Here is a 19,239-nt window from a genome sequence, read left to right on the forward strand (position 1 = left end):
CAGATTCAACACCATGTTTCCCAAATTTTATATGGCGGTAATGTGGCCTTGAAGGCAAATCTATCTACCGGTAAAGCAGTCCACCCAGGTACGCATCAATTTCATCCACAAGGCTTTTCGATCCGAGTGCGAATCTCGCACCAATCCACCCGTCCGGTCTCACCACGAAAACTGCCCCTGACTCAACCTCCACGCCATATCTCTGGTAGACACTGCTGCCATCACCATCGTAATACACTCTCCCCAATGGATCAGTCCCCAGTTCGAACCAGGCATTGCCGACTTTCTCTGGCAAGATGGTAAGGAAGTCCACAGGCCATCTTCGGGGTTGGGAGGCTGAGGATCCGTTGAGGTGAACCCCATTTGTCTCTGCTGCAGTTCCTGGCACCCTTTCAAGCTTCAGGTGTTGGTTCTTTTGCACGTCTTCCTTCATCTGGCCGAATGAACTCTTTGCTTCAGCCGATTTGCCAATGAAGATGAGAACATAAAACCTCGCCAGGTTTGCCATCAAAGTGTGCAGCCAAACCGGTTCCCACAGTGCGGGTGTCAAGACTCGAACATCTGGCGCTCGGTAGCCTGCTATTGCTGGTGCCGGGATGATCGTTCGCTTGGCCACCAGGTCAGCGTCCTCTGTGCTATCATCCCTGGAAACAGCAATGTTCGGTTCGAAGCCAATGGTCAAGCCAGTGTTGAATCCTTTGGCTTCCTGTAATATCCTCCCCAGAACGACGTTTGGATCCTCGGTTTTATCCCCCTGCCAATCCTTTGGCAGTCTCCCAGAGACCAGGACACTGATGTCCTCGTCATACTTGATGAGTTTCCTTGCATTCGGCCTTCTCTCCAACTCATAAGTCTCCAGGACCTCCCTCTTCAGCACACCCGTCAACACAAGCGCAAGCTTCCAGCCAAGGTTAACCGCATCGTGCATGCCGGCGTTCATCCCCTGGCCGGCTCCTGAACTGTGACTGTGGGCCGCGTCACCGGCAATAAAGACTGACTCCTTGGCCCAGAAATTTCTCGCGACACGCTGCCCAACGCTATAGACGCTTGCCCAATCCACTCTCTCGTATTCAATCTCGAAGGGTTTGACGGACAGTTTCGCCTCCTGGATAAAAATTTCCTGATTGAGCTCCTTATACAGCTTTCTTCGCTCGTCATTCAACGCAAAGCCGATCCTCGTAGCGCCATGATCGAGTGGGATCCAGAGGACATTGCCGTACAGCGGACTCTCGATTGCGCCGTAGGACCTGGGTTTCGGCATCGTCGTGCTTTTCAGCACACCGTCAATTCTCACCCATTTGTCCTCCGTGCGATCTCCATCAGATTCGATCCCTGCGGCACCACGCACCAGTGTCCTTGATCCATCACAGCCGATCAAATACCGACAATTGACGGTATATTCCCTCTCTTGTCCCCCACCTGCACTCCCATCCAGGATCCTTGCCTTCACCCTTCCCTTCCCGCCAACCTCGACGGATTCGTCCACCGTCAGATCGACAAACTTGCAGTTCTCCGCCACGTTGACGCCCAACTTGGCCAATTCGGCGCGGAAAATGTCCTCGACAAACTTCTGCCGGAGGACGCTGGCAAACGTGAAGCGCGTGTCCTCGAGGCCCTCGACAAAACTCCACCCTCGCCCAAACACCTCCGTGCCGGACATGTCGTACGCCGCGCTCGACCGCACGGCGACGCACTGCTGCGTGATCTGCTCGGCGAGGCCCATCTGCGCGAGGATCTCCATGGACCGCGGCCAGAAGGTCACGGCGCGCCCGAAGTTCTCCTGCACCGGCTTGGGATGCATCTCGACGACGTGCACGGAAATCGGCTCCGCGGAGGGATTGGGATTGATTGGAGGTGACGAGAACCGCCGTAGCTGGTAGGCCAGGTTGAGGCCCACGGGTCCGCCACCGACGATGAGCACGTCCACATCCACGTCGGCCACCGCTGAGGTAGTTAGCGAGGCTGCCATTTGGATCGATTTGGATCTGGGTTGTGGTCCTGTCCTCTCCTATTCCCTCCTCTTTCCCTTTGCTCTTCCGTTCTATTTCTGTCTTGCAGATAGACCCTTCCTGTATATTTCGTAGGCTATCTATCACCTCTCGGCCCAGGCCGGTATCGGTCACGCGCAGGCCTCGCTTGCCCCTTTTTCTGTGTTTCGGCTCCTTTCTTCTCTCTCTATATTTTTAATTCCTAGGAGGGAAAAAAGGAAGAAAGGTATTCTAAGGTTCTAGGTGTCCGTGGAGAAAGTGGAGGATGACCTATCGAAAAAACAAGACCAAAAAACCATAAACATAGACGTAAACGTATGACGTGCCGTTTGCTTTTCTTTTTTTTCCTTTTTATTCGGCTCTGTACTTGGTAACTACATAAGTAATCCATGGCCCTCGACAATCTCCTATCCGCGCACACTCGGTGTCTTATCACCAACAGCAAGGCTGAAGTGGAATGATAAGCGACGTTGTTCTCCGCGCCAGGGAACAGAAGTGGATTGTCGAGTATAACGCCGATATCCGCGCCGGTGAGGGGAGTCCAGAGTCCAAGTCCATGTTTGGGAATACTGAAACGAGGTGTGACAATAGAGTATGTACATGCGAGACCTCCAAGAATAGTTCTCATAGGCAATGTGCTCAACAAGGAGAAAACCGGGGCGCAACCGGGTAGCGATTGATGAGAATGCCGAGGAGTCATGCCGTCTTCAGGCCCTTGGTCTTCAGTCCAGCCCTTGGTCCCTCTGACAGCCTATCCTCTCATCAAGTGCTGGTAGGTTCTGGAGTGATGGAGGGGAACTAACGCAATTGTAGATCCTCAGCTCTGTGAGCCTCCCGTCTTTGAAACTGAACAATACGGCAAGCCGTATCTTCACCTGCATCCCTCCTTTCAGTGCCGGCCGCCGGTCCTTTGCCATAGTACCTGTCCAGAGTATTTCCATTGCGACCTTTGTCTTGACGGTCATCCGCGGAGTTTCGGAATTGTTTGCCCTGGAGACCCCAGGGGCTTGAGGCTGATTTTGACCAGAAGACATTGGGGGGATATATACAGAATGGACCCAGAGGATCTATGTCTCCCAGAACTTCGTATTTGATGTCTTTAAAGAACTCATTGAATAGCGGTGAGGTCGCGCGAAGAGCGGTCATACTATTTCTCCGGCGTGGAAAATCAGATGGCGTGGCGTCTGCGTGGACATAGGTTGCGTAAAAAGAAGAGTTCGCCGAATCTAGACCCGAACGCAAATTGAACCTGGGAGAAGAAGGCGCGGAGGATCAAGTTGACAAATGTGAGGTAGTAATGCCTCTCCCATATAGTGTAGGGACGTTGAAATCTGGCAGTGGCCATTGCGAAGTGTCTTGGACCTGGCGATCCCGACCGGGTGGCCATGGTGAAGTGTCTACAAACCCCTGGATCCCCAAAGTTTGATAAAGATCGATACAGCCGCTGGAGGGATCTCGAGAATGAGGATGAGATGGAGTAAGATATCGGGATATTTCAATACTGCTCCAAGCTGAACAGGTGAATGTGGTGAGGGAAAGCTGAAGTGTTGCTGAAGTGCTCGTGAACTAAGATGAAGTGCTCGGTGCCCGCCTCATCCACAGTCTAGGAGTTGGGAAAGCGGATTCAGAGCCATCTCTCCACAGACATGACACGGCAAGGACATCCAAGACACTATCACGAAGCAGCGTCGTCTTGTACTACGCATTTACCTCTGCGAATCAGCTGGGCTGAGGTTGTGTGGGCTGGTTGACTTTTATTCATGGTGCTCAATCTGCTCGTCAGGACGCCAGAGATAGGGCGAACGGAGCAGTAACAATGAAAAGAGTCAAAAGGGAGACTTGTTGTATACTTGCAGCCAACGGTAGCAATTTGAATACATCATAAAACCTGGTAGTTATATATCTGGTAACGACGGACATGGCACAACATTCTGGTACGCAGTGTAATGCCGACAACGTCCCGAGTGATAATTGACAACACCAAAGCATGGACTCAATTTACGACACCATTCCTTCAAGGCTTATGGCTGGGCTTACTTGTTCTGAATAGAGGAAGCCGTCCATATCTAGTGTAGTCAGTTAGTTTTTCCATCTCATCAAATCATGGCAATGAAGATGCTGTTCTGCACAAGGCTTGAAAGTTGTTCCGATCCCACTTCCCGCCCTGGGATTTAGGTAGACATGAAGTAGGATCCCTTGATTCAATGCGTTCTCAGCTCTCTTCGGTGTAGTAATCCTTCGTTCGTTCAGCCGCCGCAGCCATAACCTCCTGAATCACACTCTTATCGTGTCTGGGAATGAGCTTGACCTTGAAATCTCTGGGGATAGCCACGAGCGCAGACTTGAACTGGTTGTAGTCAACATAGTCCGTGTTCGGAGGCTCGGTTTCACTTGCCACGATCTTGTAGCAGACCAACAACCGAATGAGCGCAGTGTACAAGAGTCGGCTAGCTATGAATTGACCTGAGCAGGCTCTGGACCCGGCGCCGAAAGAGAAATGCTGGATGCCCTGACTGGGCTTTTCCTCAGGTACCGTTGTCGATGGTAGCGTCACATATTCATCGTTCAACCATCGCTCCGGGTTGAATACTGCAGCATCCGGACCGAAGTGGTCAACGTCGTGATTGGCCGCTTGAGCATTGATGAGGATCATGGTCTTGGGCGGGATTTTGGCGCCATTCCAGTCAATTTCGGTAACGGTCTTACGGGGGAGGGACATGGCGCTGACAGTGTAATACCGAGCAGCTTCCTTGATGATGGCATTGACATATGGGACCTTCTCTTCCTGGAAGCTGTTTGACCACACAGATGCCGGATCTGGATAGTATCGCATTATATCCTCATAAGCGCGCTCTTGGAAGATCTGGCCTTCCTTCGTGGCAAGAGAGCCAATGCATGAAGTCAAGGTGCCTGGGATTGTTTCGAAGCCACCTGACACCAGGGAGAGACAAATCGACGAGACTTCGACACCGGTCAGCTTGGTCTCTTCGTCCTTCAGAATGGCGGCGCTGATGCAAGGCTTATCAGTGCCTTTCTTGATCATATCTCGGACCTTGTTGAGGAGAAAGTTCAAGTAGCGATCACGGCGATCACGAAGCTCCTTTGACCGACGGATCTTTTCGTTGTTGGGGAAGTAGCGCATGATCGGAACGTAGTCTTGGTAATTTTCCGAAGCTGAACGGAGGAGGGAGATTGCCGATCCGACGTGTAGGATTTCTCTAAGCATGTCGTCGTAGACATTGTCCATTCGGATGCCATAGCAAAGAGTCAATGTTGTGTTGAGGGCATATCGCTGAATGTATGGTCGGACGCCGATCTCAAGATCGCCGTTCTTGCTGTCGCGAAAGAGGTCACGGACAATGCAATAGGACTCCAAGTCGAACATATCGAAGTATCCCCTCATCGCAGGACGGCCCAGCGCCAGACCAGCAGCTTTCCGCTTGTTTTTGCAGGACGCGTCCCAGGGGCTGGAGCCGATCGTGAATCCTTGCGTGGTGGATATAACACCGTGAAATGTGTATAACGTGGGTCTGTCGATAACAGCTGTCTGATGGCCAACGAGCATCTGCCTAGCATCTTCGAAAGAATTTACAACAACGGCTCGAGTGTTGCCCAGGCGGATTTGGAAGACAGATTGTCGATACTTCCGCCACCACCCTTCGCAGACCGTTGCGTGGTCGGGCCCCAGTTGCTGGAGATGCCCAAGTACCGGTAGAGCACCGGGAATCTCTGGAATACCTTTGATCTTTGGGATGTCGGTGGCGGTTGACCACTAGTAAAGTTAGCTTTGGAAGAGAAGAAAGATCTGGACGCTGACCTTATAGAGCCCAACGAGGATCAAAAGCCCCGCGACGATCCAGATAGCGTAGTCATGGTTGATAGCTTGAAAAAGCCCAGCTACCGAAGTTGCCATTTTTGCCCTAGTATCTCGAGCAAATCTGGAAGCCTTGACTTTCCAAGGCTCGACGTTATGCTTCTGAAACAAAGGGAAAGAAGCTCGGGAATCAGAAGCAAATTTTATATCCCTGAGATTCTCGGTTGTGAAAGAAAACGTCGATCAAGTATGGAGAAGCGAGCTTGCGGACTTGTGCGAGCAGGAGGACGAAAGGGCGGAGAAGAACGGCCAGGAGTTTGTGGCGGCAAGAGCCGCAGGGGAGGGTTTGCTGTTATGCATTTTAGACCATCGAGGACCTTCGAAACGAGTCTCGTCGTCGGTTAAGAATGTCCTCTCTTTCTGTGACTGATCTATTCGGCGTCAGTGGGCGAGTTGCCCTGGTGTCCGGGGGATGCTCGGGCCTTGGTTTAATGATCGCAAAGGTGGGCGGGATGCATCCCGTACCCAGGTTGCGAAGACTCAGATCTTGACGCGAAATAGGGCCTGGTCTCAAATGGCGCAAAGGTATATGTCACTGCACTATCGACAGACGACATTGAAGCAGTGGTGGCAGAGCTCAATGAAATGGGACTGCCCTCTGGGGGCAAGGCTATTGGGTAATCGTCCAGCCATGCCTGGCATTGCAATTGGTTGACTGACGAACAACGAATGCACAGATTTGCGAGCGATCTGTCTTCAAAAGACGGCATTGCTGCTGTTGCAAGAGAACTCGAGAAACACGAGACTCACCTGGACATTCTTTGTTCAAACGCTGGGATCAGAAGAGACCCGCCAAAGATGTGCAACGTCAAAACTGCGTCGCTGGATGAATTGCAAGAGTCTCTGTGGTCTTCGCGGCATTCTGATTGGGACGATACTTTTCGTGTTAATGTGACGGCCCACTACTTTTTGTCGGTTGCACTGCTGAAGCTGCTGGTGGCAGCGAGCAATCTTGATCTGGGAAATGGCCGAAAGGGTCGAGACGAGGGCCGAGGGGTGATGATCATTACCAGTAGCTGCGCCAGTATGCATAATTGCACAAATGTCGATTTGACCAGCTATGCGGCCAGCAAAGCGGCGATTGACCACTTGGTTGCTCTGTTGGCGAGCAAGTTCGCAAGATGTGAGCGTCCCCGTTGAACTTCGCAGGCCAAGAACCGAGAGTGGTGCTGATTATGTTGACGGTACAGGGTACGTCAGAGTCAATGCCATCAACCCAGGCTGTAAGCGAGCCCGATACAGACATGTGCTTGCATATGGCTGAATTGAATCACAGTTGTCCCTAGCAGAATGAACCCGGTTGGAGAAGGCGACAATCAATTTGCAGAGCTCTTCCAGGCAATGCCAGCAGCACGCATAGGAAAGATGGAGGATATTGCGGGAGCAGTGCTATATCTGAGCAGCCAAGCAGGGGTAAGTTGACAGGTGCTCCCGATTGCAAAAGGGAGGTGTGCTAAATCATCGACCATCAGGCTTATGTTGATGGGAGATGCCTCTGTGTCGATGGCGGACGAGTTCTTCTCGCAAATGGACAATAAGGAACGTTAACATCTGGAGACTTGAGAGGTCAGAAAAGAGGGACTTGATAGAAGCAGGAGTCGGTGAATCTCCTGGCCTTTTTGATAGAACGCTTGATCCAAACCAGGAATAGCGCGATATGTCTTGGCTTTCAAACCCAAAATTGGAAGGAGAGATTTTTTTGGCCGTTCATGGCAGCTCGACGTCATTCCGAGTCACGGGATCAGCTGTCACGGGATCACGGAGCAACTGTTACTTAATGCCTCCAGAGCAACCAACCCCCCTGCATGGCCGCTAGAAAGTACTTGTACTTTGTACAAGTACAGGAGAACAAATCGCCGCCGGGCATGCGACGTTAATCTTCCGAGGGCTCCCTCGCCTACTGGTACTTCCGAACACCTACCCAGTGCCGCTTTTCTGACTTGGGCATTTTCCTTTCCACGGTTGTCGCGTCTGCCTATGCTCTTGTGCTGTTCTCGGATTGCTCCATCTATCGGATGTCAGCCTCGCTCATATATGTTTCCTGCAGCCTTAACACTGTCGACCACAAGGAGGGCACATTGGCTCGGCATCAGACCGAACTTCACGCCTCAATGCGGGACCTGGGCGCGGGTGGCTGGGAGATCTGACGACCTTATTGCACTGCCGAGGTGCTTGTAATCATTATTTCCAATCACCTCAGCGGTGATAGCTCTGGGGGCTTTTGTGCAACTCGCGCTGGTTTTCTAGTGGTTGAGGTATATCTGCGATCTGCGTCCGTTCCACAGCATGCGTCTCCATACTTGCTGTCCTTGTACATTCTTTGATGATCACTTGAGCACCTTCCCCTTGAGTCATAGGTTGGTGCCTTTTCCCCGTCAACGTTGCATTGCCATATATCATGGCCAACAAGCTTCTGGAGCTTCCCGATAACAACTTCCAGGCGCTGCCGTCATGGTATCATCTCTTCCACATGCGGGGTTACAATAGCTTCCGGATGCTGGAGCTGTAGTGTTCAGCCGGCAAAAAAAAAAAAACAGGTTGGTTGCATGAGAGAGCTGTGGTTGGGAAAAAGGCCCTCGCCCGGCCTTGTTGTCTTGTTTTCCTACTTCCCTGCTCCTGCCTCTCCTGCGTGCACACACGGGGTCTTTATTCTTGCGAAATGAGAAACTTATATACAATCCTTGCAGCTACATTCTATGGCCTGATACAGGCAAAGTAGGCGGCCCAGGCATCATCCACGCATTCACTGACATTACGCAGGAATCTGGCGCCTGCCCCTCACAAGCTGGTCGCAAGGCAGGATGTTGACCCAACGGAGCTGTATCCTGCACATTACATCTCTATGCCGGTGGATCATTTCCACAACGAATCCCGATATGAACCACATTCAAATAAAACATTCAATCTTCGGTACTATTTTGATGCAACATACTACAAACCGGGAGGCCCCGTGATAGTCCTGCAGAGCGGGGAAGCAGATGCCAGTACGCGTCTACCGTACCTTCAGAAAGGAATTGTCTACCAGCTAGCAACGGCTCTTAACGGCATTGGCGTGGTCTTGGAGCACAGATATTATGGAAAGAGTTTCCCTACACCTGACCTGTCGACCGAAAACCTACGATTTTTATCCACCGACCAGGCGGTGGCTGATCAAGCATACTTTGCGTCACATATCGTCTTTCCGGGCCTGGAGCATGTAAATTTGACAGCTCCAGGCACGCCTTATCTAGCTTATGGCGGCTCTTACTCTGGGGGCGTTGTCGCATTCTTGCGCAAGTTATATCCCGAGATCTACTGGGGCGCAATTTCATCATCGGGAGTCACGGAGGCGATTTATGACTACTGGGAGTACTATGAACCCGTTCGTCAATATGGTCCACCAGCATGTATCGCCAACCAAGTCAAGCTGATCAACATTATGGATAACATCCTCCTGAAGAACGATGCGAAGACCGTGGCGCAACTCAAGAAGGGTTTCGGCATGCAAACCCTAACGCATAGCGACGATCTCGCCAACCTTGCGTCGGGCGGAATTGGGTGGTGGCAGTCAAGAAACTGGGACCCGGCCGTTAACAGTCCGGAATTCAGCTACTACTGCGGAAACATCAGCTCTGACACTCTTCTTTGGCCAAACTATGCCAGCATGAAGGCCAACGCTACATCGCTCATAAAAGCAGGCGGATGGGGAAATGAAAGCGCGCAACTGCTGAATCCTATGCTCAATTGGATGGCATGGACTAACAACAGTTACGTCGGATCGTGCGACGCCTCGCTTGATGAATGCTACAACAATCACAACGCGTCAGCACCCATGTATACCGACAAGAACATCACAAATTATAATGCACTGTCATGGGCGTATCAGTACTGTACCGAGTGGGGCTACATTCAGGACGGATCCAGTGTTCCAGACGATGAACTTCCTCTCATCTCTCGTCTGCTGACCATCAGATATTTGACACAAGTTTGCCGATATGCCTTTAACATTACCACACCGCCGAACGTCAATGCTGTCAACAAATACGGAGGCTTCAACATCTCCTATCCCAGACTTGCGACTATAGGAGGTCAAGCCGACCCCTGGCGTCCCGCTACAGCGTTGGCGACGCTGGCCGAACCTGATGTACTCAACCAAACAAGCACGCCAAGCGAGCCCGTTATTCTCATTCAAGGGGCAGTGCATCATTGGGATGAAAATGGATTGGTAAGTCTTTCCCGGAAGCAATGCGGACCGAAACGTCGGTGTAGTACCTTTTCCATCGAGGACATGACGCTGACTTACTGCATTTGGAAGTTTCCGAATGAGACAACTCCAAATCTGCCACCAGCCCCAGTGGCCAACGCTCAGAGGCAAATCGTCGAAGCAGCCCAAGGATGGATAGCAGAGTGGAAGGCATCCCACCTTTGAGTACTCCGTACTCCGCAGGATCTTCGTGCTTCTCACCGAAAGCACTGGTGGATGAGTTTGGGTGGGGAGTGCGGTCTGCAGTAGTCCCAAAGCCTGTGCAGCTGATGAGATTGTTCTCTTCGCGGCAACCTGCGAGGAACATACCTGTTAAGGTCAGTTGAGAAACCGTGGAACTTTCATAGCCAGGTATGCGACTTATGCAACCATTCACAAGAGCTTCTGGACAAACCTTGAACTTCATGATGCTGCTCAAGTGATCGACGGAGGACATGAGGCCGGGGACGTCAAGGTAAGACAGAGTATTTATGTACGGAGTAGTGGATGCGCCAGTCTGAACAAGCGAGAGCGACTGAACGGATTAGCGGTGTAGCGATCTCCATTCCAAACCACGGACTAAATAGATTAGGCTCGCCCAGACTCCGTCGGTGAGCATGGAAGTTGTCCGGTCATGTACAACGCTGCATCAAGTTTAGTCGAAGCTTGCGGTACTCTATACCCAGGTAGGTGGAAGCAGGGACTTCGTACGAGGTATTCCACAAAGAGATAACCGTTCGAGGCTTGAAAAAGGGGGAAGGTGCTTGACAGTTCAAATGACACGATCTCGGTTGGTCAGCACGTTGAGCACTTTAAGCACTTTGAGCGCTTCAGACCCAGGGTGTGACATTCAAATGACGGAACGGGAAATGAATTTTGGAACGTCAAAGCAAGTCAAAGCCTCTCTCCATATTTTTCCCACTGACACGCCCTTGCGAAGGGTTCGTACACTGTCGATTTCTTGTTCAACCATGAGCCCAAATGGGACAGAATTTAAAATTTGTGATCTTACTCCAAAGCCCGAGCTCGAACACGCCACGCCTTGCAAGATACACGAAAGGGGCTGAATCCCGGCACAGTGGCGTTTGAGAACAGCCAACCACTACAGCATGCCCTGTCATTGTCAGACCTGGTCGAGACAAGGCGGGAGGGCACGTGTTTTTAGCATGGATCCAGTCTTTCTGTCCATCTGTTTTCTGTACAAAACCCACGCAGCGGCCATGGCTCGTGGGTGGATTGTGGATGTGGACCACACCAGCCGCTATGCCGCTGCTGGACATTCCTTTGGTGCCCACAATCGCTGCTGCTTGGGAACTTGTCAAGCCTGGTCACATTCGCCATCGCCTTCATCTTCGCCGGTCTAGTTTAGCTCGGGCCTCTTCCACTTACCTATTCGGCGTCTACAGTAGTGCAACCGAGGTCAGGCGTCTGTTTTGGTACCTGGCGCTTTCCCCGGAATGGCGTGGCCAGTGTACGTACAAGGACTAGGGAATCTCGATTTCTTCTTGACGTTTTCTCCTTGCTAGCCGAAAGGGCCGATCACTGTGCGGGTGCCGCCGTCCACTCTCCACATTCTCAATTGGCCGGTCAGTATCACCACGCCAGAAAACCAATATATCCTATCTCTAGACACTGTTCCTATGCCCCAGACCCAGGAGAAAAAGAAAAAAAAGCGCAAAGAATCCAGCCGCAAAGCTCTCATACTATTCCGATTCGGCAATTCTCCGTGGCTTGCTGACGCTAGGTGAGCCCATGAGCCCCCATATTCGTTGCAGTGTGTGTCGGCGATGAAACGTTGGTCTTCCACCAGACTTCCCGTTTGCTCCACTTCCCCTCGAACTTGCAGCAACCTCTGACAATCTTCATCAAAACCCCGAGGACAAGTCTCTTGTTTGGCCTGGCTCGTGCTGGTCTATGGGCTGACATCCTAGCTTCCTGCAATCTCACTCTCGGTTGGAGAACCTGATCATCGCCGTCCTTTTTTCTCCGGCTTTGTCGTCTGCGAGATAGAGTTGTCCTTTATCCTCTATCAGGTATCAACCAACTCTCTTTATTGGGTCGGGCATTTTGGTTTTCTCGTCAAAATCCTGGTCGACCGCTCTCATTTTTAGTACGAGTGGTCCTTTGTGGCTTACGCTTGTCTCTTTTGCTCACGTCGACCAACGAAGCGGGCAAGGCTTGAAAATCTGGCTCTGTCCCAGTCGTACCATGGCCCGATCTCTGTGTCCGGGTTGTCCCCGTTCCATTTGAAAACCCTGTCGCAGCCTCAATGCCATCAAACAGACTCGGCTACTTTCAGAGTTCCAGGTGACAGCTGCCTCCAGCAGCCAGGCCCTCCCAGGAACCTCGCCAGCCTTCTCCAGATTTTTGTTGCCCGTTCGTTCCATGCACGAGTTCCCGTAACATTTTGTTTCTTGCATCCTCCGGCCTGCATACACCCTCCACGAGCCTCACAGCCTCAACCGCGATGGACCAGGTCCTTAAAGACCGAAAGATGGCCTCTGCCTCTGCCAGAAGGAAAAAGTTCCAAGAGCGACAACAGCAGCAGGCGCTAGATCGAGAGAAACTCGCAGAGCACAAGAGGAGGATTTTGATATTTGACCATATGGCGGAGCATCTTTCCGACACCGCGGATGGGCTTGATAGAGTGGACTCGCCAGACGAGGTCGACATGGAAACTGGACGTTTCGATCGGGAGTCGTCCGTGGAGACACCTTCCGACAGGAGCATTTGGACGCCCGATGAAATGGCTCAGAGCAAAGCTTGTTTTGACAAACGAGGCTCACCTGAAGTGGACCGAGTTGCAGGTCTCAAAATACAGATACCAGATGAAGAGGAGGTTCTTCAGCAAATGGAAGGAGACGAGCATCGTGTCGTCGTGTCAGCTTCTCCGAAACCCCTCCTCCAAGCTTCCCTGGCGTCCTGGTCCGACTTCAGATACGACCGCTACTCTGCAGTTCTCGAGTCTCCACTGTCAGAAACGCTCAGTCCTGAATTCGACAACGACGAAACGTTTTCGCCCATCGAAACGGCCACGCCGATCTCTTACCAGCAACCAAAATCTCGGCCTTCCCTTATTTCAATTGTTAGCGTTTCACACCGAGGTAAGCGAAGGACGGCCTCTATGCAGAGTCCCCCATCGCAAACCGTGCCGCAACCATCGGAACGACCGAGTAAATGCCAGTCGATGAGCAGTGTCCATTCTGGATTTCCAGCCGCGGAAGCTACTCTGTTCGAAGTCCCAAGCCTACCCGAGAATGCTTTCGAGCGCATAGCCAATGCCAGTCAAGAATCGCTCCCGTTGTCAACCAAGGAGCCAACCAGGTCCAAAGCCGACAGGAAGTCGGGTATGCCGCGATTGTCGACGGCACTCAGTCACGCACGCATGAGCAGTATTAAGAGCTTCATCAAAACGCCCACGTCTGCGACTACACCTGTGCCACACACACAATCGTTGTCTCGGCCTTCAAGTCATATAAGTAGACCTTCCACTGCAAGTACACATGCAGTGGATGCCTATTCACTTATGAGACATCCTGCCGCATCGACAAGTTCGAGCAACCTTTCTTCTGTCACACGCCCGCTCACGTCTCAGAATGCCTCAACGTCAATGCTGGGGACGGCCAACTCCAACATGACGGCGCTACCATCGCTCCCGACTCCTCCGGCGGATGAAGATGGTTCAGATCCCTTGGCGACCAGACCAGTCATGCAGAGAAAGAAATCTTTCTCCGCTCTACGGAGACGAAGTGAGAGTATCGGACAAGCAATTAAAGGACTGGGCAAGATTACGACCAAGCACGATGTTCCAATACCAACCAACCCAGGTCTGATGACCCCCAAAAAATCACAGGCGCTTGATTTATCTAAATTCCCCACTCCCCCTCTACCTTCTCCTCGGACTGGTAAAAGTAGTGCCGGCTCATTTACTTCGACCAGGACACCGAGTAGTGGAGGTCATATAGGGTTAGGGCTGCGGAGTGTTGATGGATTCGGATTCGCACAAAGGTAATAGGATTGACCAGTCGGAAACAAGAAATTCGGAGTTCAGCATTCACAGGGCACAAGAGCGAGCGCGCTTTTTGACGAAGTTACGAATTGGATCTTATTAGCGATATTGTATAAAAGTATAGTGCTATTCGAGGACAGTTTAATGTTTGAAATATCATCGCACTCGCCAGAGGGACGAGAATATCATTGTTTCGAACTGTTGACTCAAATTCTTTGTCCTGTTGATGTATTGGTCCGAGCCGGGGATAGTCAGCCTCGTTCCTCCTTCTCACGTGATTCTCAGTCTCGTTGAGGCCACCTCCACTTTCGGGTTACTGGGTAATTACTCTTGAACTGGTCAAGGCTGGTACGGTCCACGTCAACTCTTAGTCTCTGAGAGTCTGGAGATGCCACCCCAGAGCAGAGGAGCATCGCCTGCTCTGGGTCCACGTCCCTACTCAACCTCGGATTCTCTCCCGCCCACCCTGCGGCCATACCTGGAGAACCTGCCCTCTCCGACTGCTCTGGTCCCTAGTGATCAACGCACTCCAACGGGTCCTCGCACGATCATACCTGACCGCGACATCGCGACGCCAACACCAAGTCCTCAGCAGACTCGAGCTGCAGCCGCATTTGAGCTCGGTGCCGAAGAAAAGGAAGAGAGCGAAGATGGAGACATGGACACTCTTACCCCGGAGGAGAGACTCTCACCATCGGAAGAGCCTGCACTCGAACAGGACGGGAATGACGTCGATGTCGCAGGTGTGACCTTGGACGACGACGACTTTGAGTCACACTATTCTCGCCAGCAATCTTCGGAATCAGACGAGGAAGGAGACGAAGTTCAGGCGGAAGGAGAACCAGTCTCTCCCAAGGACTACAACGAAGAAGGGCAGCAGGATCAAAACGGTGCAGCAGGACCGGGAGAGCCCCTTCCGTCGGCTTCGGAGAGGCTAGAATCATTGTCGCGTGTGCGTTCATTGCCTGCTCGTCCAACGCTCTCTCAGACATCAGTGCAATCCCAACCTCAGCATCCAAGGGACGGACTTCACACCTCGCAATCAACGACCGCCCTCCCGCCTCCGCCCCCTCCGCCACTCTATCCTCCCTTCTACAATCGGCCACCAACTCCTCTGCCACCATCTCCCAGCCTAACTTCTCTGCTCCGCCCTCCCTCCTTATTGAATCGCTCCACTGCCTCAACTCGTCCAACCACACCTGACAGCTCCGATGTGGAAACCCCCAACGACACTGAAGCCGCTGTCGCTCATTCAGCTCGACGCGCACATCCAGTACCGCCAACATCACCCAAAGTGCCTACATATGAGTACTACGGCTTCGTTTTGTACTTGGCTTCGACCCTCGCCTTTCTGATTTACATCCTCTGGTCTTATCTCCCGTCTCCTTTCCTTCACGCTCTAGGGATTACCTATTACCCAAATCGATGGTGGTCTCTCGCCATACCCGCCTGGATCGTCATGCTACTTATTTTCATCTACGTCGCCCTCTTGAGTTATAACGTCGAATATCTGACTCTTCCGCTGACGAGTCTGGAATGTATGGTTGACGGCGCCGCAAATGTGGCTATCCTCGATGAGTCGGGACGAGTGAGAAAGGGGGGCAGCAAAAGATTGGTGAAGGAGCTAGAAGAGCGGGTCAGACTTGAGCGGGACATGGAGAACGCAAGAGCAAAGAGCGGGAAAGGAAGAAAGCACCCCAAGGCTGGAATCGAAGGCGCTCATCGGTCAAAAGACAAAGGAAAGCGGAAGTCCTCTCGACCAAGTGCCGATTATGCTTCGCAATCAGACATGCGGGCATGGGGATATGAAATTTCTCCATCTTCTCATGCCGCAGCGTCTTCCCTCCACAGCAGCCGGCCAACGCCATTCGCATATCACTACCCTTCAACATATCCTTTCATCCCGACAACTACACAATTAACTCAAAGCCAGCACGACTATCAGACGCAAGGAGCTTACCCGACACACCCGCATTGGAAGCTCGTTTGGAATGAGGGAACAGATGCAGTTATGGATGTGCCTATCGGTGGCGTGTGTGAGGTGCTGTATGGCTGAGCAAGACTCCAGACACTGATGGTGGTTGGGAGCCAGCATTCTCGTCTCAAATATTAGACCGGCGGTTCACCGGGACCCTCTCAAAACAGAGCCATCCCAGTTCTTATTTCCCTCCCCGCAAGTTAACATGAACTCTGTGATGGTGTATTGGGGATGGCTGCGGCACCATACCATGGACTCAATTCGTCAACAGTCTGATAGCAAGCAGATACCCCCCTCGTTTCTCGGTATGAAAGGAATCATGTGCATCTGTAGGAGACTATTTGGATTGCAGACGCTGTCTGCAAACGATCCAAGGGGCTGGACCAAATGAACACTTCCGGGTTTGTCGTACGCGCGGATTAGGTGCCAGCATTGTCGAAAAGGTGACAGCAAAATACTTACGGAGCAATCGGTAGAGCACTCTTTACCAGTGTTTACATGTGACGAAGATTTGCCGCTGGATTCGCGGATGCGGGAGATTGTGCGAGATTTTGATCGCGGACATCCAGTTGATTGGGGGGACATCCGCATGGGCGACGGATACCATTCGGGGTACGCGATCAAGGCAGAACAAACACTGCCCTCAACATTCGCTACAGAAACGTTGAGCTGACTCGGGTTCGGTGGCCGAGAAGGTCTCAGCGGACTGACACCGGCAATTCTTTCAGGTCGCCGGGATGGATATGTAGGCAATCCTGCCTCATAGACAGTTTCCGGCGCTTCGTCTCAGAGGGTTCGCGCCTGCCCAGCTTGTCTTGACGTGGTGCGGGCGAAACATGCGCTCAACAACCAGCCAAAAGAACCAGGATTGCCGGAAAATTGCCACAAGATGCGCGGTCTAACGTACCCTTTTTCCCTCATTGGGTTCGAGACAGTCAGTTCCTACATGCTTCTGGCATAAATCTCGGCAAGGAATTGGTGGTATCTTGATGGCAATATCAAAGAAACCTCATGGTACCCTTCAAGAGCTTCTCCACATTGATATTGTTCTTGATGATACGGTTGCAGCATTTTGGTCGCCGGATAGCGTACCCACCGATCCCATGTCTTAGGTGTCGGTTCTGGTTCACCTAATGAGCAACTCTCAGAGCCGTTAATCCGCCATGTGTCCAATATTTCAACCAACCATACTGCCGCGCAACGGAGGATGAGGTCCAACACCGAACTATGTACGAATCTGAGGTATCGTCGAACACCGTTCCTTCTTTACGGAGATGGACCCGGCGGGGGATGCACGAAGGACATATATCACCGCGTTGAAAGGCTGTTGAATGCAACTCTCCAGAATACTCGACCACCGAGGTTGCGCCAGCATCATATTACCGTTTCATCTGTGTCTCTTGAAGCCTGTTTGAGTCCGGATGGTACCACCACCTGCCCAAAATGTGCAAACTGGAGTACGAAATAGCAAGCCAATAAGAGTGGGCAATCTTGCACGAGGCGATTGGTCGAATGCGGCGTGAAAAGACGTTATAGACTGCGATTGGGCGCCACGTGAACTTGTCTAATGGTCTCGCCTTCTGCCAGCCTTGCAGCTTTTGCTTACATGGCAAATGCGATCCATTGACTAAGCGGAGGACCAACCTCGTTTCAGTGCCAGATCTTGTCCCTCGACGCGGTTGCTGGCTTGTCAAACAAGAGGGTTCCGGCGCTGCCAAGCGGAGCTCTAGCCTAGAACTTTGGCCTAGAACTCCCGGAAGAATGTGCAGTTTCTCCCAGTGGCATGACAATCAACTTTGCCGATTCTCGTGACAGACCACAAATTAACGGTCCCGAATCTTGATGACGGTCAGGGGAGGACAAATCGAAAACTGAACCAACAACAGAGCTTCCATTCGGCCCTGGGAGAATGGGTAGTCTTACACAACCGGTACCGTTAATGCTCGAAACGACACTCTCGTGGACATTCAAGGAAATTTGTGGCGGGTAAGCGCCCTGCTCCTCATGTTTGCTTCTCAAGCGCGACCAGCTCGATGGTATCACCCCAAGCCTGATTACCCAATCAAGTTGATTATATTGCAAACTCCGTTCTCGGCCTAGTGCGAAAGGACAGCAAGAGCGGCCACGGCGGACTCGGTCAGAAAGTTGCTGGCGCTCAGACCTCAACACACGGTCTACATGTCGTTGGAATGAGCGGGATGTCCGCAAGGCTGCGGGAACAGGGCATAACCTTGACTGCACAGGGATTCAACTTCCGAGGTTAGTGAGACCCGGCCAGGGCTTTATAGTGGGTATACCGATGAGCAAGCCATATACGCCCTGGAATCGCATATAAATATTTATATTGGAAAAGAGCTATATCATCTACGATGCACCGAGTACAAATTTCCGAAGGGGAAATGTTGCATTTTCCAAAGCAAGCATTGCGGGATGATACCCGCATAGCAGCAAGTTTCATGCCTACTCGGTTCGAGGTGCTAGGCGACTGACGGAACGCGGGGGAAGGCAACTGGCCAATGCCGTCAACTCCTTCGAGGCTGAATACCAGACGGAAGTCTCCGTGATCAGCACGAATCAGATATGGGATCCGTGGTATATGGTAATCTTCCTCAACGGTCGACGAACTCGTGAATGGGATTTCTCCCACGTTACAGCCGCGGATTAGGCGCCACGAGGGTTGACGGGTGCTGAGGGTGCCTGAACTTGACGACTTAGTGGCCTGATCTGCATGAGTCCGTCTATCTAATTGCTTGATCGTTCCCACCTGACGAAAACTGTTCAACGCCTTTGTACCGGACCCTGAAAAAGCACATGGCAACAATACGGAAAGACGTTGCCGTCGGAAAAAAAACTTAAGCTCTTTACAGCCATCGAGATGCAGTCCTTTATTCTTGAGGCTCCTTCCTACCCAGACGATTCACTCGACTGCCACATTCCGGCAGAGAGACACTCAGGGATCATTATCCCTGGGTCCGTTAATAACGGCCACCTTCTTCTATTTCTTCGTAGGTGCTTGCTGTGCGTCTCTAAGGCTGATTGCTGCTGTGCTGTCCCTAATTGAAGCTAAGGATCAAGGCCAACTACCCATCGAGCGCAAATTCAGCCGGGGAAGTTGACACTGTACCACGAGGAGTCGATACCGAGGCGCACGAGTCGAAGCAAGCAGTC

The 19,239-nt window shown here is 51.9% G+C and overlaps 6 protein-coding genes across 6 annotated transcripts; 4 read left to right on the forward strand and 2 right to left on the reverse strand.

Annotated features, from left to right (window-relative positions):
• Positions 1 to 64: 64 nt before the first annotated feature.
• On the reverse strand, positions 65 to 1,969 carry Z519_06547 (uncharacterized protein; the record flags this gene model as incomplete). Its single annotated transcript, XM_016764287.1, has 1 exon — positions 65 to 1,969. The coding sequence occupies one exon, from the start codon at positions 1,967 to 1,969 to the stop codon at positions 65 to 67; it is 1,905 nt and encodes a 634-aa protein (XP_016619369.1).
• Positions 1,970 to 4,200: 2,231 nt separating this feature from the next.
• On the reverse strand, positions 4,201 to 5,901 carry Z519_06548 (uncharacterized protein; the record flags this gene model as incomplete). The annotated part of the gene is made up of 2 exons (XM_016764288.1): positions 4,201 to 5,760; positions 5,806 to 5,901. 2 exons carry the CDS (start codon positions 5,899 to 5,901, stop codon positions 4,201 to 4,203), a joined length of 1,656 nt encoding a protein of 551 aa, XP_016619370.1.
• A 308-nt stretch (positions 5,902 to 6,209) lies between these two features.
• Z519_06549 (uncharacterized protein) lies at positions 6,210 to 7,400 on the forward strand (the record flags this gene model as incomplete). Its single annotated transcript, XM_016764289.1, has 6 exons — positions 6,210 to 6,305; positions 6,364 to 6,479; positions 6,540 to 6,985; positions 7,053 to 7,085; positions 7,139 to 7,275; positions 7,335 to 7,400. 6 exons carry the CDS (start codon positions 6,210 to 6,212, stop codon positions 7,398 to 7,400), a joined length of 894 nt encoding a protein of 297 aa, XP_016619371.1.
• A 1,121-nt stretch (positions 7,401 to 8,521) lies between these two features.
• Positions 8,522 to 10,270, forward strand: Z519_06550 (uncharacterized protein; the record flags this gene model as incomplete). Its single annotated transcript, XM_016764290.1, has 3 exons — positions 8,522 to 8,577; positions 8,623 to 10,066; positions 10,157 to 10,270. 3 exons carry the CDS (start codon positions 8,522 to 8,524, stop codon positions 10,268 to 10,270), a joined length of 1,614 nt encoding a protein of 537 aa, XP_016619372.1.
• Positions 10,271 to 12,551: 2,281 nt separating this feature from the next.
• Positions 12,552 to 14,096, forward strand: Z519_06551 (uncharacterized protein; the record flags this gene model as incomplete). Its single annotated transcript, XM_016764291.1, has 1 exon — positions 12,552 to 14,096. One exon carries the CDS (start codon positions 12,552 to 12,554, stop codon positions 14,094 to 14,096), a length of 1,545 nt encoding a protein of 514 aa, XP_016619373.1.
• Positions 14,097 to 14,481: 385 nt separating this feature from the next.
• Positions 14,482 to 16,149, forward strand: Z519_06552 (uncharacterized protein; the record flags this gene model as incomplete). The annotated part of the gene is made up of 1 exon (XM_016764292.1): positions 14,482 to 16,149. The coding sequence occupies one exon, from the start codon at positions 14,482 to 14,484 to the stop codon at positions 16,147 to 16,149; it is 1,668 nt and encodes a 555-aa protein (XP_016619374.1).
• Between the last annotated feature and the right edge of the window lie 3,090 nt (positions 16,150 to 19,239).

This window comes from Cladophialophora bantiana, assembly GCF_000835475.1.
Source record: "Cladophialophora bantiana CBS 173.52 unplaced genomic scaffold supercont1.9, whole genome shotgun sequence".
Classification (NCBI taxonomy): domain Eukaryota; kingdom Fungi; phylum Ascomycota; class Eurotiomycetes; order Chaetothyriales; family Herpotrichiellaceae; genus Cladophialophora; species Cladophialophora bantiana.